The 23796-nt window shown below is 40.8% G+C and overlaps 3 protein-coding genes across 3 annotated transcripts; 2 read left to right on the forward strand and 1 right to left on the reverse strand.

Annotated features, from left to right (window-relative positions):
* Positions 1 to 5175: 5175 nt before the first annotated feature.
* pgam1b (phosphoglycerate mutase 1b) lies at positions 5176 to 9301 on the forward strand. The gene is made up of 4 exons (XM_075463556.1): positions 5176 to 5582; positions 6555 to 6829; positions 6960 to 7140; positions 8634 to 9301. The coding sequence occupies exons 1-4, from the start codon at positions 5444 to 5446 to the stop codon at positions 8801 to 8803; spliced, it is 765 nt and encodes a 254-aa protein (XP_075319671.1). The 5' UTR covers positions 5176 to 5443; the 3' UTR covers positions 8804 to 9301.
* A 1714-nt stretch (positions 9302 to 11015) lies between these two features.
* On the forward strand, positions 11016 to 17576 carry exosc1 (exosome component 1). The gene is made up of 8 exons (XM_075463582.1): positions 11016 to 11075; positions 11833 to 11948; positions 13115 to 13189; positions 13297 to 13385; positions 13472 to 13505; positions 13621 to 13671; positions 13921 to 14005; positions 16048 to 17576. The coding sequence occupies exons 1-8, from the start codon at positions 11018 to 11020 to the stop codon at positions 16152 to 16154; spliced, it is 615 nt and encodes a 204-aa protein (XP_075319697.1). The 5' UTR covers positions 11016 to 11017; the 3' UTR covers positions 16155 to 17576.
* Positions 17577 to 17787: 211 nt separating this feature from the next.
* On the reverse strand, positions 17788 to 22431 carry knop1 (lysine-rich nucleolar protein 1). Its single transcript, XM_075463572.1, has 7 exons — positions 22342 to 22431; positions 21896 to 21970; positions 20850 to 20915; positions 19610 to 20722; positions 19471 to 19542; positions 18760 to 18828; positions 17788 to 18243 (listed from the first exon to the last, which is right to left on the reverse strand). Exons 4-7 carry the CDS (start codon positions 20675 to 20677, stop codon positions 17938 to 17940), a joined length of 1515 nt encoding a protein of 504 aa, XP_075319687.1. The 5' UTR covers positions 20678 to 20722; positions 20850 to 20915; positions 21896 to 21970; positions 22342 to 22431; the 3' UTR covers positions 17788 to 17937.
* Positions 22432 to 23796: the final 1365 nt, after the last annotated feature.

Raw genomic sequence — 23796 nt, forward strand, 5'->3', positions numbered from 1 at the left:
TATTCTTTAAATATCTTGTTTTTGATCACCACTGATCATTATTTTCATTTTTACTTTCATACTTTATAAGCAAAAGTAGTTTTTATATTATTATCGAATTTACACACATGGGTCAAAAATGACCCATTCATCCAAGTGTGACATAAAATAAAGTAACTTAATACTATTTAATTCTTTTCAAGTAGTTACTTTAGTAGTGAGTGGGGCCAAACAATTATTTAGTATTTGCAACATGTTTGTAATTTTTTCACACGTAGGCCTACATACTGTCAGGTTATTGGGGTGGCAAAGCAGGTGGACCCGAATGCAGACACTGCAGGCTGAGGGACTTTGAACAAAGCATCTTTAATATAACCAAAAAGGGTTATAGGCAAGATCCAAAAACAGAAAATGGAAGAACAAGGCAAATAGGGAAAACATGACTATGACTATGACTTTTGACTATGACGACTACAATACAAATACAACTACCAGACAAAGACCAGAACGGCAAGACTTACTTTGGAAGACTAATGACGCAACAACAAAATAAATAACTTAAATACAAAGGAGAAGAAGAACAGGTGAAGAGAGGGAGGAGAAGCTCAGGTGAGGGGAGTGAGCAGAACATGGATTGGTGGGGAAAACACTAGCAGGCAGGGATGAACAAACAATACAACAAGACAGAGGTGTGAGCAATCAAAAACAAGCAGGAAAAAGACAAAGACAGTAAGTGAATTTGGAACAGAACACAAGAGGACAACCACTACAAAAATAAAACAGGAACTAAATAACAGAACCAAGACAGGAAATAACACATGATAACAGATAACACATAACACATAACCCTACCCTAACCCTAACTAAAATAGAATATGTCAACAGCTAGCTAATAATAATTATTTGTAACTTTCTGACAATGTACTCACTCTCAAGGTAACCTAAACTTAATCATCATATAATGTAATGTAATGTTATCTTTCACTACTGTCATCACGAAATCTCTAAAGTAATAATTGAAAAACAAAACTTAGTGTACTTAGATGTCTGATGGGAGCTGTGCTGAGCTGTGAAATGGTAAATGCATGCGGGTCCTGTCTGACCCATGTGTGTAAACTAGATGTAGAAATACCAAAGCTGTGCTTCTTCATAAAATAAGAGAGGAAAATAAAAATAAAGATTTGTGCTGAACAAAAACAAGATATTTACTGCATACTTGGAATAGAAAATGATTAATTTATTTCAGAGATATATCATAGAAACCCTCAGCCATACATGAAGTAACATAGAAAATGAATGCGGGTCATTTTTGACCCATGTTGCGCATTATTGGATACTGTTTTTCCTAGATTGTACGTTCTAGAGGCCACTAAAACTTTTCATATTTGTGTCAAAACTTTTAATTAATTGGTTGCAATGGGGGTCCATCCATCCATCCATCCATTATCTTCCGCTGGTCCGGGGATCGGGTCGCGGGGGCAGCAGCTTGAGCAAAGAGACCCAGACGTCCCTGTCCCCGGCCACTTCCTCCAGCTCTTCTGGGGGGACCCCGAGGCGTTCCCAGGCCAGCCGAGAGACATAGTCTCTCCAACGTGTCCTGGGTCTTCCCCGGGGCCTCCTCCCAGTGGGACGGGCCCGGAACACCTCACCGGGGAGGCGTCCAGGAGGCATTCTCACCAGATGCCCGAGCCACCTCATCTGACTCCTCTCGATGCGGAGGAGCAGCGGTTCTACTCCGAGCCCCTCCCGGATGACCGAGCTTCTCACCCTATCTCTAAGGGAGAGCCCAGACACCCTGCGGAGGAAACTCATTTCGGCCGCTTGTATTCGCGATCTCGTTCTTTCGGTCACTACCCACAGCTCGTGACCATAGGTGAGGGTAGGAACATAGATTGACCGGTAAATCGAGAGCTTCGCCTTCTGGCTCAGCTCCTTCTTCACCACGACGGGCCGGTGCAGAGCCCGCATCACTGCAGACGCCGCACCGATCCGCCTGTCAATCTCCTGCTCCATTCGTCCCTCACTCGTGAACAAGACCCCGAGATACTTGAACTCCTCCACTTGGGGAAGGATCTCAATGGGGGTGTGAAGAGTATTTCAAGCAATATGTAAAAAAATGTTCCAGAAAAAGATCCCCTACCCCGCCTTTAATTACTCTCCAAGTTGAGATGATTTCAAACAGTAAATATTTTCAATTATCACACAAGCACATCCTTCAGGTTTAGTAAATCCAGTGATCAAACTTTAATTTTAATGTGTAATAATACACACGTTTACTTAAAGGGATATGCCACCCCCAGGCCAAATTAAGTGTGTCCCCGCATTCCCGAGACATAAATAAGTGTGTGGGAGCGTTTTCCTGGCGACCCAGGCATTGTCCCAATCCCACAGCACTGACCACTGCTTGGTTGCGGGTAATACATACATGCTAGCGTCGCCAGCGTCGCCAATCGAAATATTTCGCCCAACGTGAATTAATTTACTTGATGTACCTTCTAATTACTGTGTGAGTGGTGTACTTTCACATCGAGTGCAAATGACTGTGTAAATCTACACGGAAGGTTTGGTTTGCTCATGTCGGTTTGGGAACTAGTTTCCGGTGCGGAAAACACAGCCGAAGCACACTCCCCGCTACGTCATTGGGAATCCCCACCCCCGACTTCCTCAAACAAAACAGCGTGAAGCAGCCAGGGGGGGGGGGTTCCCAATGACAATGCAAATACTTTTATATCTATATAGATGCTCATTACTTACATATTTACATCTATTTTGACAAAAACTTGGAAATTTGCTTTTACTGCAACTTAAAAATGTGATCAAGCTTCTATGTTAAATTAAAAAAAAAAAAAAAACAACAACTTAGAGCTCAGACAGAATCAGATCCTAAATAAGAGTAGTTTTTTAAAGCAAGAAGTCAATTCTTAAAGGTTGGGTAGGGGATCTTTTTCTGGAACATTTTTTTACATATTGCTTGAAATACTCTTCACACCCCCATTGCAACCAATTAATTAAAAGCTTTGACACAAATATGAAAAGTTTTAGTGGCCTCTAGAACGTACAATCTAGGAAAAACAGTATCCAATCATTGTGAACGGACCGTTCACAATGATTGGATACTGATGCCGTCTATCAAACTGCAATCTGCTCCTCCCTCCCCCTCCCCCTCCTTCCCCCTGTGCGCGTACCCTGCTCCGTGAACGAAGCTTGGCAGGAAGCTAAACTAGAGCCAGCTTGGCTAGCACCTAGCATTATTAAACGTATAGTTAGCATAAACTAAATACTAAATACGGCAACGATCGATGCTTGCTGTCAGAACAGCGCTCGTGCACCTTCGTGCTCGTGCGCGTTCATGTACTCTAGAGGCGTGCCTTCGGGGGAAAAGTGAAGAAAAGGGTTGGGACTTTTTACCTGTGTATTTTCAAAATGCAGCTTCGCTGGACTCAAAATCCAGGATCTCCTACCCTACCTTTAAACATAAAGCTATATAAAAACTTGATCTTATTAATAAATTAAGGTATGGTCCTAACGAGCTCTTAAAATGAGGTAGATATAACCTCAGATGAACAGCAACACATAATATACACTGCTTACATAGGAATTAATGGGGTAAGTAGCAGCCAGGTGCTGCGAATCAAATGTACTAGATCAACTGACCATCAGCAACTCATTAAAAGCAGAAGTTTTTTTCCATCTGTTGCTCTGGAGCATTCAGGTGTGTAGTAACACAATGCCAAGGAGGAAAGACGTCAGCAATGATCATAGAGAAGCAACTGTTGCTGCCCATCAATCTGAGATGGGTTATAAGGCCATTTCAAAACAATTTGGAGTCCATCCTTCTACAGAGAGAAAAATTATTAACAAGTGGAAAACATTCAGGACAGCTGTCAATCTTCTCAGGAGTGGACGTCCCAGCAAGTTCACCCCAAGGTCAAAACCCAAGAGCTACATCTCAGACTCTACAGGCCTCAGGTAGCATGTTAAATGTTAAAGTTCATGACGGCACAATTAGAAAAAGACTGAACAAGGATGGCTTGTTTTGAAGAGTTGCAGGAGAAAGCCTCTTCTCTCTAAAAAGAACATGGCTGCACAGCTTAGGTTTGTAAAGTTTAATCTGAACAAACCACAAGACTTCTGGAACAATGTCCTTTGGACAGAGCAGACCAAAGTGGAGATGTTTGCTCATAATGCACAGCAGCACGTTTGGAGAAAACCAAACACAGCATATCAGCATAAACACCTCATACCAGCTGTCAAGCACGGTGAAGTGATCCATGGTCAAAGAGATGGAGGTGAACCCAAAATCAGACTGGTGAACTAAAGAAGTCTTTATTAAATCAAACTAAGGGGGCTTTAGAACAGACATGACAAAAACTCCCAACTCCAAATGAACAAAAGTGAAGGATGAAGATGACGCAGGACTGGAAACCCATGAGGCTGAAACAACAGAATGCTGGCAAACATTGAGATAATCAGAGAGTTATTTATATTCGGACGGTTGATGAGTAGAGTTATTAATGGGAAACAAGTGTGCATGGAGACCTGGGAACAAGGCCAACCCAACTGAGGACCTCCAGAGATAATGACAGAAATAGAGGGAAAACTACACTAAACCAAACATCGAAAGTAACCAGAAACTAAACAGAACACAAACAGAATACAAACTCTTCTGGCAAAAAAAAGACTAAAACAGGAACACAAAGAATAAAGCTCGAACAAAATACCAAAACTTAAACAGGATCTGAACCAAAATATGGAACAGACTAAATGAAGCCACTAAGAATAACTAAAGCACAGCATAGAACAAAAAACAAAGCAATTATGATATTCAGATAATTGAAATGAACATAAAATGGGAAAGCAAGAGCCTAAACGGCCAAGATTCCTTCAGCACGATGTGACAGACTGATAACATCAAACAAAAAAACAGTAGGATAGGATGGGGTAAAAGTAGAAAAGTTATCGAGTACATTTACTTTCATTCAGACCCTGTGACTGATATTTCAGTATACAGTACGTGTACCGCCATGCTTAAATGCCTGTGGTGATTATCTATGATATTTTTAGGCATTTTGACCGGTCTCTCCATGTGAAGCACCAAGGCCAGCCCGCAGGACGCACAGCTGCGGGGTGTGTGGACGTGCCGCTGTGCGCATCCTCCTGCCTCCCTCCTCCTCCGGCGCGTGCAGCTCTTCCTCTGATTGGTGGAAACCAGCAGAAAGAGAGGAAGGAAACTCGCTCCTAGACCTGTCAAAAACACGACCAGAGTAACCAACTCTTCAATCCTCTCCCGCAACAGACTCCCCATCACTACAGAATATCAAAAATACCGCGCCCATTTCTTTATAGCCGTCTGTGCGGTTTCGGCGCAGTCAGGTCTAATCAGAAAGCGTCGCTGCCGCCTTCCTGGAAGAATCCCTCAGCTCAAAGTTACCGGAAATACAGCGCAGAGGGCATTAGTGTGAGGATGGCTGCATATAAACTGGTGCTGATCCGCCATGGAGAGAGCTGCTGGAACCAGGAGAACCGCTTCTGCGGCTGGTTCGACGCGGACCTGAGTGAGACCGGGGAGCACGAGGCAAAGCGGGGAGGACAGGCCCTGAAAGGTACGCCGGCAGACAATGTCACCGGGCCTAATCGGGCTTTCTTTCTCGGGTGTTGTTTTAAGCCGCTGAAAGACAGTGCTTATGCAACTCTGACGGGTGGGGAAACAAGTAGCCCATAGCCCTCTGAGGCACGAAAAGGCTCAGTAGCACGAGACGCACGGAAGTGTCTGTATGATAGTATAACCGTCTGGCCAATCGGTTGCTGTTTCAAATAAAACTATATAGGGACCGTAAGAGATGTTGCAAATAGTATGAAATGTTTAGCTAATCCAGCCCAGATAAAGTCCTTATTTATAGATGTTCCACTTCCCTCTATCATTTCCCAATAGCCTAAGTAGATCAGTACATATTTGTGTTTTCCAAATGAATAGCTTTACACCTCCATTTGTGACACCAGTGGATGAAGTTTGTTCCTTCTGCCTCTGATTTCCATTAAGATTTTAAGAGGAAATTCTGAGATGCACACATGAACACGTAAAGCTGTCTCAAAAATTGTAATCCTCTAAATAAAGCCTGTCTGGTTGTGTTTTTAATTTAGCACCTAATAACTCAGCTTCAAGGGAGAAGGCAGACTGTCAAGCACAAAAAAAACTCAGTTTACTGGGATTTACAAGTGAAGTCTTCTGATGCCTCATGCTGAATTTTCTAGCATTGTATTTGGGCACACGTGCACACACTCCTCTTGGTTTTCTGTGACCCAGAAATCCCCCACTGGTCCTACATCCTGCAGAGCTCATAGTCAGCTAGTGCTATGTGGCTGATGACTAAACAGAAGTAAATGTTAGTAGGGGTGAAATATATCCTGCAGATAACTATTTTGTTATGTGAAGCGTACAACAAGGGTAATTATGCTTCCTATATCACAAAACTAATTCAATATGTCACCTTCTGTGCATTTATATATTAATGACATTACAATTTGATGAAATTTTTTTTTTTTTTTTTCTTTGTCATCTCTCTGATTTACCTCAGATGCTGGCTATGAGTTTGATATTTGCTACACCTCTGTCCTAAAGAGGGCCATCCGTACCCTGTGGTATGTCCTGGACAGCATTGACCAGATGTGGCTGCCCGTCCACCGAACCTGGCGACTCAATGAGCGTCACTACGGTGGCCTGACTGGACTGAACAAGGCTGAGACCGCTGCCAAGCACGGCGAGGCACAGGTCAAGATCTGGAGGCGTTCCTTTGATATTCCTCCCCCATCCATGGATGAAGGGCATGACTTCTACGAGAACATAAGCAAGGTGACAGCTCAGCAAAACTCTGACACATTGAGTCTTTTTCTCCAACAAGTGCCAGCATCTCTGTTACATCAGAGTTGGTCTACATGACTGAGATGCAGCTGACGTCAATGATCTTTCTTTTTTTTGGTAGGATCGGCGTTACGCTGACCTGACAGAGGACCAGCTTCCCAGCTGTGAAAGTCTCAAGGACACCATTGCCAGGGCACTTCCCTTCTGGAACGAAGAGATTGTTCCGCAGATCAAAGATGGAAAGCGGGTTCTGATTGCTGCCCATGGCAACAGCCTGCGGGGCATTGTGAAGCATCTTGAAGGTAAGAAAAAATGCACTTATTTAAATCTAACCAAGTGGTGAAAAATCTATGTCCTTTGTTTAAATCTGGAAAACTTGAATTGTCATTGTCCTGATAAAACTCAGCTCTAATTTCTTTTACTGTGGTGTTTTAACATAGCTTCTTGTCTGCACCAAAGAGTTCTGCTTCCTGTATAATGAATTTTCTCAACCAATGCGAACGGTGGCACGTGCCAAAATTGATGTCACAGCACCTCTCGTGCCAGACGCTTTGGTGTCGTTTCAGTCTGTGATGGACCTCCCTATTTTTTTTTTAACGTGTCACTCGCTGCATGAGAGGCGCGTCTGGGGCAAAACAAGAATGCATATTGTGCTACCAGTATGTGTCACGCCCACAGGACTCTGCCAATGTTTTATGTTTTAGGTTACGTTTTGGTTTTCAGTTCATGTCTTGGTTTTGAGTTTGAGTCCTGTCATTGTTTTTCCCCTCACTCTGGTCATTAGTTCATTCACATCATTAGTTCATTCACTGCACCTGTTAGTTATTGTCACCAGCTGCACCCTGTCTCCAATCACTCCCAGCACTCTATTTAGGGCACATTTACACATAGCCGGGTATTTAGAGAAACTAATACCCCCCCCCCCCCCCCCCCCCCCCTCCGTTTTCAATAATAACATCGTGCACACAACATCGTTTTCAAAAAACTTGTCATTTACATCAACCCGCATAAATACGCCGTCAAGCGCCATAATAACTATGCCAAACCTATTGGCGGCAGTGTAGGGAAAGGAATAAAGCCAAATTAGTAGAACTTTAACATCATCCATGATAATCCTGATCAGTAGCCAAACAAACTGTAAACATAAGGCGCTCGCATGACGTTAAGCATTTTCTGGCGCATAATGTGACGTTTAAGAACCTAAAACGCAGTTTCTCCCAGTTGACACGGCAACACATAACCGGCGTTATCAGAAATCTCCACTTTGGCCGGAGGTTTTAGAAATAATCGTTTTCTGTGATTAAAAACGGGGTTTTGGTGTAAATGAGAGGCCAAACCGCAGGAAAATATCTGCGTCTTCGTTTTGTTTTGTGAAATAAACCCAGTTTTCTTTTGAAAGTCCGCATCCGTGTCCTACCTCTCCACCCCACCCTGACAGTATGACTCCTGCTGTGCAATTATGTAATAATCTTAGGAACAACGCCTACTGCTTACTATAAAGGCTGCAGGGCATCCAGCATGCTTAAAGCATCAGTTTAAAGGGCACTTTATGGCGCTATGATGTTACAATTTGCTCGAGCAATGGCCGATTTAAAAATATATATATATAAATAAATAAATGCTTTACACTCAACCCAACATGTATGATAACCAGCAATCAGAGACTTTCAGTGACGGCATAACACTCAAATTATTACATTTTCAATCATTAATTTCCTGTTTTTTATATATATATATATATATATATATAAGATAAATTGATTACAAGCTCTTTACGTCTGTTTCTGTTTCCAAGGTATGTCAGAGGAAGCCATCATGGAGCTGAACCTGCCCACCGGCATCCCCATTGTGTACGAGCTGGACAAGAACCTGAAGCCTTTAGGACCCATGCAGTTCCTGGGAGATGAGGAGACTGTCAAGAAGGCCATGGAAGCTGTGGCTGCTCAGGGCAAAGCCAAGAAATAGACTTGTCCTTTGCCCGGAGGCTAGAGTACAGATCAATCATGTGCGGTTCTTTCATCAAGTTTAAAAAAAAAAAAAAAAAAAAAAAAAGGTTATTTAATGGATGTGTCATCACAGACTTGCACACACAGACACACAATGTGCACTTTATGAGTAGTACCCAGCTTTTACACAAACATGCAATCTGAAGTTTGATTTGATTGATCTCTCCTCTGTGATACACTGAAACAGGCATTTCATTATTAGACTATGGAGTACTGTTTAAACACTGACCAAAATGAAAATTAGGGACCAGAGAACAGAAGCAAACGTAGGCTACCGATGCAGAGCTGTCCTAAGAATTCCTTCTCATTTACAATCCCTGTATGTGAAGCTCAGTGGGAACAGTATTAGTACAAAGTAACACTGGCTGCTGTTAAAAGGCAGGTTGATATGTCCTGCACTGCTGAATTTTGTTTGCTGTGGCATTGTGAGAAAATAAATAAATGTTGTGTGACATTATTTGATGAAAGCTCTTTGTTCTTCTCTCAGCACAGTTGTCCTTTCTGTCTCACGAAGAATAAGCGATACAAGTAAAAATGTAGAATAACGATTAAAACAAAGTCAATCGCAAATACAGAGCATATTCATTTAAAAAGGAGTGGGAATTTAACCCATTTTCAAAATAACTTGGTCACGTATAATTAATAAAAACAGAATTATTTGCAAATTATTTCAAATTTGTTTTGAACTGACAATAGTACAAAGACAACTTGTCAAATGTCAAAACTTAAAGATTTTAGATATACTCTTCAATCTGATACCAACAACACACTTAAAGTCAGAACATGGTCAACAAAAGCCTGGAAAGTTAGTGTAATGCTTGCCTCACAGAACCGTCTGGGATGAGACCAGTGGAAAGTATTTGAAAAGAACAGTCACAAAGTAGACTCGGCTAAATCAAAACCTTTCCCAAAGTCAACTGGGGAAAGAGGGAAAACCTCTTTTCCACTAAGAAATGCTAACAAAATGCTCTTCACTGCTAATGTAAGTGATGCTATAGCAGTATGTATGCAAATATCTTTGGAAGCCGCTTCTGTTCATCACATGAAGCTGCCAGTTTACTGACCAGCTCAAATCATTCTGCTTTAGCCTCAAAAATCTCATTTGAAGCCTGTCCAGTGAATTCTCTCATAGTCACTATTATCTTGTGAAATTCTTTAGAATCCAGCTGCCACTAAAGTCTGAAAACCAATACAGAAAGGCTACCTTTTTAAGGACACTAAATGATCCTAGTACCACTTCAGAAAACCAGTGTCAGTGAACACAGTTTGTTGCTGCATCCTGTGAAAACACCATGAGTGGCTGAAGTTGGCAGGTGTTGGAGAGAAATATGTTGACATGTAGACATTTTTCCATAAGAGGCCTTGCAAGATGATACCAAAGCACACTCATGATGCAGGGGCCGTGTCTTTTCAAAGAATGGGTGCTAAACTGACCTGCCTGCAGTCCAAACCTCTCATTTAATAAAAAAATTAAAAAAAACTGTCAAGAAGCCATTCTTAAGGAAGGGAAACAAAGAGAAAAGGTTCTGCTATGCCAAATGACACAAGAAGTGGACTGAAAATCTGTGGCAACAGGTCTTATGGAGGGATGAATCCTCCCCAGAGCCCGGACCTCAACATTATTGAAGCAGTGTGGGATCATCTTGACAGAGACAGAGAAGAGAAAGGCAGCCAACATCCAAAGCTTTGGGGTGTCCTTCAAGAAGCCTGGAGAGCTATTCCTGAAGACTCCTTAGAGAAATGACAGAAAGCTTGTCTAAGAGGGTTCAGGCTGTTTTGAAGAACAAAGGTGCTCAAACCTAATACTCACTTTCAAGCTTGAACGTATCATTCAAACTCTGTTTTTTGCCATACATACTGTTTTATGTCTATATTTTCACATATCAATATTCAATAAATCTGCATTTTTTGAATCAATGATTTTTGTGCAGCACTCTATCTATCTATCTATCTATCTATCTATCTATCTATCTATCTATCTATCTATCTATCTATCTCATTAATAGGAGGGGAGGGGGGGGTAACTTGCAGTTGTAGCACACACTATATACTTTTAAATATCGTGTAAACTTCACGTGCTTCAACAATAATGGCGGAAGGACCCATCCCTCTTTTTCTTCCGGTCTCCTCAGACAAGCCAATCAGAATCGATTCTAGTCGTTCATCACAGCCAATGGGCTGGCTAACTTCTCTTCTGGAAAACATGTCGCCCATGAAGTTGTGTGTTCCAGGTGAGTTCCTTAAATTTACAGTCTCTGGGATGTATCACAGCAGATTAAAGCCGTGCTGTAGGTATTCTGCTCATTTTGTTGCGTGTGGTCGTCACCGTGTCGTTAAACCGTGTGGTTAAAACGCAGCGTTGACTCTTAAAAACGCTGTCACTGACACGCGTGGACTGGGCTTTTATTTCCAGTGCACTATATAATTCAGTCTAGTTTAAATCAGTGGCTACTTGCTTTAGCTCTGTATCAAACAGAAAATTGGCCTTAAAGTGTATCTTATTGCATAGTTTTATCGCATTTGCGCCGTTGTTTTGCTCTGCAGGGCTCCGAAACTGCCCTGCCCATCGCCTCGAGCAGGGTAGTACATTCTTGTGAAGTGAACTTGAGTTTTGTCCCACCCACTGCGAATCCGCAGCTTTATATTGCGTGTACCAGTAGCAGAAAAGGTCAATCCAGTGTTTAAGTTACTTGGAAACATATCCAACAGTCTTTTGAAAGATCATGAAGGGTCGGTATTTTGTCACGTGAAATGGCTCAAAGTGCAAAAAAAATAAGTAAATCTCAAGAACTTGTAATCAAGCAAAGAGTAGTTTTGAACAAAAGTGTTATTAGAGGTTAATTATATGTGCCTGTTTTAATGTTGTATGTGTTCCGCCATCAAAAATACTCTGGTGTAGACATGAGGTGGTCTGCTTTCCCATCCTGAACGTTAATGCATGTTTGGTGCTTCCTTTTCTGACCCATGTCTCCTCCTGTTTGTACTCAGGTGACAAACTATGCAGTGTAGAAGACTGTATTCCGGGCACAGGAGTGTATCTCCGACACGGCTACATATACTCTTCACTTGCAGGCTACGTGCTCAAGAAAAACGAGGGAGAGGAGGTGAGGGGCGTGGTGGTTGCAGGGAGGATAGAGGTGGAGAACGCCTCTGAAGCTGCTTGTAGGAGTGGCGGGGTGTTGCACAATGTTTGTGAGGGTGACTGAGTCAAAGCAACAAAAGTGATTGCACCTCTGTGCATTATTGCTTTACAGTGATTGCATTGTTTTTAACTTAAACAATGAGGTATTTACTGTATAAATGTAGTTTATGAAAAACACCTCCCCCACATTTGGGACTATATGCAAGAAAAGTCGGTACACGTTTTGTTTTGTTTTTCTTTAATCTTTTCTTTAAATGTGAATTTTGAGGCTTCTCTCAGCTGGAGGGGTTCCAAGGTGCTCCACCTTTCTTTTTTTTTTTTTATATTCCTCAAAGGTGTTCTGTTGCATTCAGGTTCGGTGACATACTTAGCTGCCAAACCTTTGAAGACTAATAGTCATATTCTCAGCCAATTTTGCTGGCTTATATACATTTAATCTCCCCAGCACCATTTTATTTCATGCAGCAACTAATCATGACGCTCCCGCCTCTGTGCTCCACTGTTGGGACTCTGGTGATCCAATGCATGCTAATGCCAAACATGGCGGATCCTATCTGATCCACTCATTTATTTATTTTTTCAAATTGGCCCTGATCAGCATTTTTTATTTTTATTTTTTTCACAGCAGAGCGAAGCTACTTGGTATGTTTGGTGATAATGTGACATAAACTGATATCTTTTAATTGTTCAAGTTTCATTATCAGATTTTTTTCTTCTCAGTTAATTTTATTGTGTTGCTATGACGAACATGGAGATGGACACAGCCCATCTTCCCCAAACTACTGAAGTTCTGATGTCCACTGATCAGTTATACCAATAACTTATGTCAGTGATCACATTTGTTTTCTTTTTTTTGTTGCACTGACTTTCTACTTTAGTTGTATTTTCACTAGTCTTTGTAAAGTACACGTACGAGAAAACTTAGAAATTATGCAATTCTGAGATGAGGTACAACTTTGAATAATTTGACCTTTAAGTGATATTGCACAGGGTGGCTCTCACCTTTGATGGTTTGTTCGGTGCTTTTATTCAAATGTGCGCATTACTGACTTTCTTTCTGATATAACAGAACATTTTGTTTGGTGACCTGTCTGCACATTTGTGCATTTATTTTTATTTCTTTTGTAGTTACCTGTGATCTCAGTGGTGCGTGAAACAGAAGCGCAGTTACTACCTGATGTCGGAGCAATAGTCACCTGTAAGGTATGTAACTTCTTCTGTAACGAGAGGTTTTAATGAACTGATTGTACACTGTTTACATTCGGATCTAAAGTGGGTTTGTCTTTTTTTTTCTTTTTTTAATTTGACAGGTGACCAGCATCAACCCCAGGTTTGCCAAAGTCCACATCCTTTATGTCGGCTCCACGCCGCTGAAGGACCGCTTCAGAGGGACTATAAGGTAACCCCAGAATCTGCCTCCACAGTGTGAAGCAGGTTATTTTACTCTGTTTCCTAAACGTGAGCTCACTTTCTCTGTTTTGGCAGAAAAGAAGACGTACGCGCAACAGAGAAAGACAAGGTGGGTTAGAATTGATGTGTCCACTCGGATCATTCAGTGGTTTTCTCTACACATCCTGTTCACTCACGGAATCAAGAAGACACCCAAATATGAACAGTTTTTCTAATCTTTGCAGGTGGAGACGTACAAAAGCTTCAGACCTGGTGACATTGTCTTGGCAAAAGTTGTATCCTTCACCTGACTTTGAGTCAGACACGTGGGAAGCATTCACAACAAGTGGTTTTTTTGGGGGTTTTTTTGAAAGGATGTGCAGATTACAGGTGTGACAATCAGCACGTTTGGCACCGTTTCCACTAAATTAGTCGTGTGTGCTCTTTCCTGGTCTAATCTATCTGAAAAATAGATATTTTTTAAGATCTGTTTTGATTATATTTACACAGAATTAGTTTATCAGAACCTTGACCTGTGGTGTCAGATTTCTCTCGGGGATGTTCAGTCTAACTACCTTTTGACAACGGCAGAGAATGAACTGGGAGTGGTGGTGGCACACAGTGAAGCAGGTAAGTCGCACTTCCAGATGTTTTTCTGTAAGGCTGCACAGGTTGATAGTATCCTGAATGAACACAAGGTGGTGCAAAAGGGTGGAGAATTTATCCATAGGATTTTTTTTTTAAGTTTGTTGACACTTGATCACAAATCATTGGCATAGTAAGTCTCACTAATTATTCTTCTAATACCATAATCTGTCATAAATATCAGTTTGTTCAAGCCTTTGATTTCTGATCATATCCTCCAAAGTTGACCATCAGCTCTACTTTGAATTTTATCCTTGTGCTCATCAGCAAATAGTCATATGAAAAAAAGAAAGAAGACCCTCATTCAGTTTTTAGGTTCTAAGTGTCATGACATAAAAAAAAAAGTCACCATGTCCTCACTTGGTTTTAAATTGAGGTAAATACAACCTAAGGGCTGAATGCGGCAGAGCAGCAAACTGACAAAACCTCTGCTTTTATAGCTGTGATAACACTGGATGATGATCATTTAATAAATACACGACACGTGGCAGCTGCTTATCCTCTTTGATCAGGTGGAGGCATACAGGGTGAACTTAGCTTCTCACACTCCGTTTCTGCAACCTTTCTTGGCTTTTGTTGAATAAATACTGACATGGTACAACAGCTTCTGTATAATACATTACATTACATTACATTATGGTCATTTTTCAGACGCTTTTATCCAAAGCGACTTACAATAAGTGTGTTCCACATCGGTAGGCAAAAGAACTTCAGGTCACAAGAAATCACAAGTGCATTTCCTTCCAAAACCAAACCGCAAAGAGCAAAACTAGTGCTAGGGTAAGTGTGGTAAGTTAGGTACCTAGACAAATGGGAAGACAATTTAGAAAACAAATAACTGCGTAAGGAGCTAGGACAAAACAGGCGATGTCCTAAGAGGGCGGATCAGGGTAGTGTTTCCTGAAGAGATGGGTTTTCAGCCTGCGGCGAAAGATGGGCAGCGACTCAGCTGTCCTGATATCAGTCGGGAGATCGTTCCACCATCGGGGTGCCAGAACAGAGAAAAGCCGTGACCATGTCGAACGTGCGCAGGGACCCCTGAGTGAGGGGGCAGCCAGGCGCCTGGAGGCCGCAGAGCGAAGTGGTCGGACGGGGGTGTAGGGCTTGACCATAGCCTGGAGGTATAAAGGAGCTGTTCCTTCCACTGCCCTGTAGGCCAGCACCAGAGTCTTAAACTGGATGCAAGCAGCTACAGGGAGCCAGTGTAGAGAGCAGAGAAGGGGAATCGTGTGGGAGAACTCGCGGTCCGAGTTAACGTCACCACGGAGTCATCCATGGTGATGGCCAGATCTCGGAACGGGCAGCCCTTCCCTGGGAGAAACACCAGCTCAGTCTTGTCCAGGTTGAGCTTAAGGTGGTGCATCGACATCCACCCCGAGATGTCTGCCAGGCACGCAGCAATGTGTGCCTGGCAGACATCCTCCTCAGACAGCAATGCGTGCCTGGCAGCAATGCGTGCCTCCATTTGGGTGTCAAAAGGGGGAAAAGACAGAATCAGCTGGGTGTCATCTGCATAGCAGTGGTAGGAAAAGTTATGGGAGTGGATGACAGAACCAAGAGTAATTAGAAGGTAAATCAAGTAAATTAATTCACGTTGGGCGAAATATTTCGATTGGCGACGCTAGCATGTATGTATTACGCGCAACCAAGCAGTGGTCAGTGCTGTGAGATTCGGACTATGCCTGGGTCGCCAGGAAAACGCTCCCACACACTTATTTATGTCTCGGGAATGCGGGGATACACTTAATTTGGCCTGGGGGTGGCATATCCCTTTAAAACCTTGAGTTGGAAGAGGATCTACTTTCACACTGAACCATGCTGAACTGTAGTGGTAAACATGATGTCATCATCAATATGCGCCTGCCAATTTTAGCATTTATCTGAAAATCCTGTTGTACCTACCGAACTGCTAACAGGGCTGCTAAACAGGTCTTTTTTTTTTTTTTAATTTTCCATTGTATTGTTGGTAAAATAGTTTCAATAAAGATCACATCTTAACAAATAACTCATATTTTTTTGTGAACCAGATGCCCAGATGGTTCCCATCAGCTGGTGTGAAATGCAGTGCCCACGGACTCACGCCAAAGAGTTCCGCAAAGTGGCGCGAGTGCAGCCAGAGTATCTAGAAGCATGAGAGCCTTGGAACTTCTCCCATCCCCATCAAGTAGCCTCCCAGCTTTTTCAGATGTTTTCTGGGTGACATGATTCACCGGCTACTTCTGTCGTCATGTCTTCTAAGTTTCCCTCTGCACAATTCCTCAGCTTTCGTTGTGCTGGTTGAAAACAAAGAGACCAAACTGCAAACATTTTTAGGCTATATATTTCATTATGTTGCAGCATTTTCTAAAACAAAATTCCACAGACCAGCAACATCGGTGTTAAAGGTTGCCTTTAGAACTCTTGATCATAACCGAGTCAGTTGTCTTGCAGATGCCAAAATATCAGAAATATTCAAAATGTCCACGTAGGGAAGAAAGAGTTCTTTCACAGAGCCAGGATTCAGTGTTTTTTTTAGTTCTTGTGGCATCGAGGAATACGGCAGAACATCAGGTTGCTTGAATGATGAAGGGACGTTCAGCTCATCCAGGGCTCCCAACTCAGATGTTTTTGTGAGTTATTTTTCTTCCTGTTGGAAGTTGAATTGGTTTGGTGGAGAGAAACAAAACATTTAAGCCAAATATCAAGTTGCAGCCACTTTTACACAAAGAGGCTCAGATTTAGTTTCTGTGCACCTGTCTTTCAGCTCATGGAGACAGATCTGCCTGTCAGTGTGGCTGTAACTTTCTTTAAAAAAATGGTAGTCTCTACCTACACGTTTGCCCAGGCTGAGTTAGAAAAAAAAATCTCCCCAAATCCAGATCAACACCTGAGGTTATTGCTTCTTCGTGGGGCACTGCTGCTCCTCAGGTCAAATATCCATGCAAATCTGTCCGTAGGTTTTTGATGAATTGTGCTGAAAGACAAACTGAACCACAGACCTTTATTAATTATTTAAGGTTTCCTCCATTAGAAAGCAAAATTAGCAAGATAGAAAAAAAAATGTAGGTGCATTTAGCCTTGAAGCAGTTGGTGCGGATGTTTAAAGTAATGGCTCAGGATCTCAAATCCAAAAATGAACATTAAGTATTTTGTATTTGGAGAAAACTGCACAGGGTCAATGACTGATTTGACCAGAAATGCAGCAGATGGAACACTGTGTTTTTCTTCATAAAGTCATGTGTGCAGCTGATCTGTTTTGTTGGGCCTTCTGCTTGAAGCCCATTTAAAAGTGATTCACATGAAAGACATTTTTCAATCTCCTACGGCTCATAGGAGAGCAGTATTAGAGCCCAGTACTGAATCAGATTTCATCGCAGCTACTGTGCACGGAATATTGAAGTACAACATATGATAGTCAAATACTTACTTTCCAGCACATTATCAGAACAAAGTGTTTATGAGCCAATAGCTGGTAAGTTACATTGCATGTCTTTGGTAAAGTGAATGTTTACTTTTCTTACTCCTCTCTTTAATGGAAATGTGCAAGAATGAAATTAAATGACTATCAACACATTAAAGTTTCCTCTTTGTTTGAATAACTAATTACCGCTTCTCCACTGGTTACCTCGACTATGGGTAAGTTGCAGTTTACATTGTGTGGAGGGAGTTTTCAGGCTCATTTCATATTCCAAAGATTTTTCCCTCTTATTTGTAATTATTATTTTTTTTTTTTGTAGGAAGGAAAACTAAAGTTTCTTTTTGTGAATAAAAAACACGGGACCAGAATATCTTTGTCAAGCTTCTCCAGCCGTAGACAGTTTAAAGTAAATTATATACAAATGGAGGTTTTTTTTTCTTTTTACAGGGGAAAATTAAAGTTAAAACAAGGTACAAAAATAGGCAAAACGTTTCTACAAACATTTCACGTATCCCAAAAATCAATCATCAAAGCGGACTGATCGACACACACTGGCATCGATAGAGAACTTCTTATTGGATGGTGCTGCAAACCCAAGTCCCGCCCCTCTGTTACTGAAGTCCATTCTGCGCGAGTGTGCTCGCTCAAACTCTCCCAGAAGACCTTGCTTCAGCTGCTGCTGTGCATTCTTCCCCATTGCCATATTGCCTCCTCCGGTGCTTGCATCAGCTGGTTGAAAACCCTTTTTGAAGCCGCCCATCAACCGTAGGAACTTTTTCTGCTGTTCGGAGTTGTCAAATTGAGCAGTACTCCACTGGCCCAAACCCTGTCACACAAAAATGGGGGAGAAATACTCAAAATTAGGCACAGTTCAAAATTCTGTATATGATGTAAACTTCCTTTGGCCTGTGTTACAAAATATCACACAAGCAGCAACCTACATGAAATATTGTTTAAACTGACCACTGGAAAAGAGCATCACGAGTGTTACCGACACCTACGCAGTGATGTCTAGCTACGCAAATCTGATGTGAACATTTAGAAGGCAACAGTGTAAAAAGTCTAAAATGTTCATTCAAATTAAAAATGTCGTTTGGGTTGGAGTGCTTCCTGGATTCCGGTTGGAGTTGTTAAAGATGCTCTATGGATGTGCAAAGAATAGACGTTCACGTAAAAAAATTCAAATAAAATGCTTTATTTTCATGGCAAACGATGAGGTGTGTTGTGCCAGTCAAGCTCTGCACAATTACTTTTATAATGACTAATAACTTGGCCAAATGATTATCCATTTTGGTGTTAAAGTATTTGACATATTTAAACCAAAAAAGGCACCAATACAGACCGTAGGTTTGGCTGTTTTCTCAGGTTGAGAAGCCTCGTCGACCTCCATCTGTAAAGCCTGTCTTCTTTCCTATGACAAACACACAGACCAATTCATGAGAAATCGTGCGTGTGTTTTAAATTCTTCTGTTAGGGAAACTTAAGTGATGCCACTTTTGTGTCTTTTCATAACATATTAGACACAAACCCTTTAGCTGATTAAAAAAAAAAAAAAACTTAAACTAAACTACTGGCCTTTAACGTGTTAATATCAACTCAATTTTATTTACCATTTCTTACAAATCTATTCAATAATTTAACATGTTCTCTGAGAGTATAGATCTCAGCTTGATTGACTCCTTTAACTCATTAGTTACTACAGAACACAAAAGACAGTGAACCGAGGCATCCTTTCACATCCAACTCATTTGGTTCAGACTAAGTTTTCAGCTTGATCCAGACAAAAACTTCATACATGAAACCTCTTCTGCGACATATTTTGGACCACACAATCAAATCTTGAGCCAGTGAAAACACAACTTTTTGTTAGGATGGAACTGAAGGATGGTCTGGTTTCAACGTTCAGTCCAACTACAGGAAGTCACAGCCACATGTGGTCAGCGCCAAACAAAAACACAAGTGGTATCAATGTGTTTATTTCCCGATGAGTTGAATTTATGCTAAAAACAAACAAACAAAAACACATTTCAAAGGTGGAGAGGGGTCGGTTTACCTGGTTTATGGTGATCTCATTGGTGTTTCCACTCTTCTCCGACAGGAAAACTACATCCACTTGGGGAAACTCCTACAACACAAACCAAGTTCACCAACCATGCTACGAAATTAAATTATAAACATGTGACGTCACTCACCTGTTGGTCCTCCGGCTCGACTTTGATTTTTTTCTTCTTCTTTGCATCAGCGTCGAGCGTCTGCTTTACCTTTAAAGAGCTCTTTTTCTGTCTTTTTTTCTTGCTTTGCACCTCAACCTCCTCACAGCTTACAAACACCTCTTCCTCCCCCCCCTCTTTTTGCTGCTTCTTCTTCTTCTTCTTCTTTGGCTCAGTCTCTTCAATGTGAACTTCCTCCACAGAGGCTTTTCTACCTTCCTTTTTGTTTATCCTTTTTTTCCTCTCCTCTGCCTTTCCTTCGTCTGTGACAGTCTCACTCTTTGTGAATTTATCTTTTTTAACGTTGAGAATTTTGTCGCCTTGCACCTCTCTCTTCTTCTTGCCCTTTATCTCAGTTACCTCAAGCCCATTCTCACATTCTTCGGATTTGGCTTCTTTCTTTGTCTTCTTTTTCAGTTTTACTTTCTCAGTTTTAGTCTCTGATATTTCTAACTTTAATCCATTTTCTGCTACGTTAGTTTTCTTTTCTGATTCTTCATCTGTAGGAGGGCTTTCCTTTTTTTTCTTTTTCTTTTCTTTAACATGCTCAGTCTGCTCCAGGCTTACAACTGAAATACTCTTTTTTACTTTGACTTTCTTTGCTATTTGCTGTTCCTCCTCTTCTTTCTTTATATTTTCAGGTTTGCTCTGAACCGACTTATTCTTTGTTTTCTTCTCTTTCTGTTTCTTTTCCACTGACGTCTGCACCATCTCTGCTTGATTTTCACTGTCATCCAGCTGCTTCTTCTTCTTTTTAATCACTCTTTTGTCTTCTTCATCCACAACATGACCATTGGTCTCAGTCAAGGAGTTACTGTCAATTTTCCTCTTCTTTTTCTTCTTCTTTTTCCCATCCTTCTCACCACTTCCATCCAAACACTCCTCTTTTACAGCTTCATTGTCAATCTGTTTACCTTTCTTCTCCTTTTTCACATACGTTTGGCTCCCATCTTCCCCGGTATAGTTTGTATTTTCAGGTAGAGACACTTTTCCTTTCTTGGGCTTCCGCTCCTTCTTTACAAGCTTGTCCTCACCTTTTTCCTCCTCCATCTTTGTTTTCACTGGCCTCTCTACAGCCACAGATTTCTGGGTTATCTTGGAAAAAAAAAAAAAAAAAAATGATAGTTATAATTTTAGACAAAAACAACAACATTAAAGTGTAAAAATATATATTTTTTTTATGTGTAAACGTGCCGGTGAACTAACAGTAACACACACTAACCAAAGCTTTGTCTGGTAGCGGCTGGGATTCCTGATCTATTTGTCTTTGCAGGGCCAATCGCTTCACCTGCAGCAAACCAAGCAAAATTGAGCCAATTATTTTATTATGAAAACACTGGAATAATTACATGCAATGCATTCATGTAACATATGATAAATGGTTTCATTCAATTTCATTGCAGTTTACGTTAACATGCTCACTGATCGGTATGAACCATGAATTGATATTAAAAAAAAACTTCTACAGTATGTTAGAGGAGACAGAGAAAATGTTACAAGCGCATATATATATATATATATATATATATATATATATATATATATACATACATACATACACACACACACACACACACACGACAGCTCATCAATCTACAAGAATATCTACTAATGATGAACATTTAGGACTCTTTCTGCTCTCTCTGGTAGGGGCATCCTGCAAATATCACATCATGACAACAGCCTCTCCTGGGAAAAAAAGTGAAAAAGATGCGCACATATATCAATGGTGATGTATAAGAACATGGTGGTGGGAGCAACATGCTTTGGGGTTGCTTTGCCACTTCAGTGCATGGACGCTTTGCAATCACTGAGGGGCCAACGAATGCAGAGTTGGCCATATTAGAGGAACGGGACATGAGCCAAAGCTTTGGAGAGGATTTTTTAAACCTGCACTTCCAGTGACCACTGTGTGCTTTGTGGGTTACTGGTTTAGTATGACCGAGACTGTCAAGGCTTTGTTTAAGAGTTCCCAAATGTTTTCTTGCGTCTCTGCACACTCCATGTAAACATTCTCTGCTAAAATGAGACTTTGCCAGGTATTCTTCCACCACAATACTCAAATGCACTAAATTTAGCTATGAAAAATTCAGTCAGACTTGTTTTATAGCAATTATCTGGCTTGTGGCATTCAACCTATGCAACATCAATCCTGGATTATTATATTCCCAGGGAATATAATAATCAATAAGGGAATAATTCCCTTATTGTTTTCACTAAGCAAGATAAAATTATCATGAATGAGTATCTGGTAGAATGATACATCACCTGGTCAATTTTAATCTCAATCGACTTGGTTACGGACTTCTCAGAAACAAAAATTACGTCCTCATCGGAATCCGTCTGAAACACATTAAACAAATGGGCATGTTTTCAGTCCAGCACGTTCATACTTCTTAACGTTATAGTCGTTTGAAAACAGAGTTACAAACTTTCTTTAACCCCAGGTGTTAGGTCGAGACACCAAGATTAAATGACAGGATAACATGTAAGAGAAAATACAGAGATAAATGAACAATAGTACCTTAAATACAGAATAAACTGACCAGGTCATTCATGAGATAGCTCTAACGAACGAGCTATGCTAGCTAGCCAACAGCACCTAAAACCCGTAAACTATTAAGACATAAATAAGCCAGTTAGTCTGGAAGTCGAGCTATAAGCATAAATGCATATCGTGCTACCAACTACTAACTTAAGGGCGATTTACTTACTTTGCAGACTTTGATAATTCACGTGGGATAGGAGTTTACGCTCCTGACCCGGAAGTTATTTTCCCCTCTTCCTGTTAGCGACGAGACGGGCGTCCGTGGAAACAGCTTATATTTGTAATGCCATTTTTTCCACTGTTCGTTTAATTTAATTTTTATTTAGCAACAGACTGCGTCCGTTTTAAAAAAAAAAACTCCTAAAAATGTGTATATATATATATATATATATATATATATATATATATATATATATATACACACACACACATTTTATTTAAAAGCGCTTTTCTAAGACACTTTACATAAAAACAACATAAAATCAGCAAAACAATATAAAATAGTACACTAAAAACACATTAGACTGAGGTTAAACATTAAAAGCAATTTTAAAAAGGTGTTTTTTGAGTAAAAAACAACTCAAGTATATACAGTATATAAATATATATATGTACTTGAGTTGTTTAGAAGTTCTGGCATTACACACGTATATTTGTTTGTTAAGTGAACATTTCATGACTCATTTGAAAAAGCCATATTGCAGATTCATTACTGAATTTATGAAAGTGAGCAGTTAACTTGGCCACTGTGATGCTAAAGATAGGTTTATGAACTGTCATTTTGAGTTATCAAATTTGGCCTTAAGCTTTCATCAACTCTAATCCTTTTTGGATGTAAAGTGACCATATTTGAAAAAGAGGATTAGTGCTGAAGAATGACACCTAATTTGACTGAAAAAATACACATCTGTGAGACCTTTTATTCAGTTATGGAATTAATTTTCAAAATGACCGCTTATTCCTAAGTAGTGAATTTAGAAAATGACACTAGCAATGTCCAAATACAGTCTGTTCTTTATGTGGTGGTGAGGCAACACCTCCTTCAAGCTAGTTTATTAAAAGCACACTTTAACCTTTTATCTGTTTTCTTCCTGTCTCAGCCTCAGCCATGATTTTTAGTCTCAAACAAAGTCAAACAGTCAGCCACTCACCTCTGACACCTTCATGTGCGCTTTGCAAATTCAGTTGACACCCGTTACTATTGCAAGTCAGAATCCTCTCACAGCCTCTGACAGCCAGTGTAGACTCAACCTCTTTATGGTTCCATATTTAAAAGATACACCTCTAGTACTAGCTGCACAGTAGTACAGCTACTGGCAGTTTTCACTTGGGCCTCAACCTCAAAAACTGACTTTGATAAATCCACCAACTTGTCTGGCTTCCGGCAGACAGTTGCAGTCCCAAGTTCTATCTAGAGCATCCAACAGCCCACGCACCTACAAGCTAATGTTGTATTTAATGCCAGGGGGTTACTTTTAAAATACGCCCACATACAGTGAAGGATTTGGTTATTTTTTCAAATTTATGTATGATGTAAATTGGCTCAAAAAGTCAACACAACACAGATATTGTCCATGGTTTTGCTTGGCTTTTAAGTCTGCTTAACACCATGCATTTTGAA

The sequence above is a fragment of the Odontesthes bonariensis genome, chromosome 4 (genome assembly GCF_027942865.1).
Source record: "Odontesthes bonariensis isolate fOdoBon6 chromosome 4, fOdoBon6.hap1, whole genome shotgun sequence".
Taxonomy (NCBI): Eukaryota; Metazoa; Chordata; class Actinopteri; order Atheriniformes; family Atherinopsidae; genus Odontesthes; species Odontesthes bonariensis.

Coding starts and splice junctions, on each gene's coding strand:
- pgam1b (XM_075463556.1), top strand. CDS start 5,444: ATGGCTGCATATAAACTGGTGCTGATCCGCCATGGAGAGAGCTGCTGG. Junction 5,583..6,554: donor GGGAGGACAGGCCCTGAAAG/GTACGCCGGCAG, acceptor GATTTACCTCAG/ATGCTGGCTATGAGTTTGAT. Junction 7,141..8,633: donor CATTGTGAAGCATCTTGAAG/GTAAGAAAAAAT, acceptor TCTGTTTCCAAG/GTATGTCAGAGGAAGCCATC.
- exosc1 (XM_075463582.1), top strand. CDS start 11,018: ATGGGCTGGCTAACTTCTCTTCTGGAAAACATGTCGCCCATGAAGTTG. Junction 13,386..13,471: donor CGCTTCAGAGGGACTATAAG/GTAACCCCAGAA, acceptor CTGTTTTGGCAG/AAAAGAAGACGTACGCGCAA. Junction 14,006..16,047: donor GGTGGCACACAGTGAAGCAG/GTAAGTCGCACT, acceptor TTTGTGAACCAG/ATGCCCAGATGGTTCCCATC.
- knop1 (XM_075463572.1), bottom strand. CDS start 20,677: ATGGAGGAGGAAAAAGGTGAGGACAAGCTTGTAAAGAAGGAGCGGAAG. Junction 19,543..19,609: donor TCGAGCCGGAGGACCAACAG/GTGAGTGACGTC, acceptor TTTGTGTTGTAG/GAGTTTCCCCAAGTGGATGT. Junction 18,244..18,759: donor AGAAAACAGCCAAACCTACG/GTCTGTATTGGT, acceptor TTTGTGTGACAG/GGTTTGGGCCAGTGGAGTAC.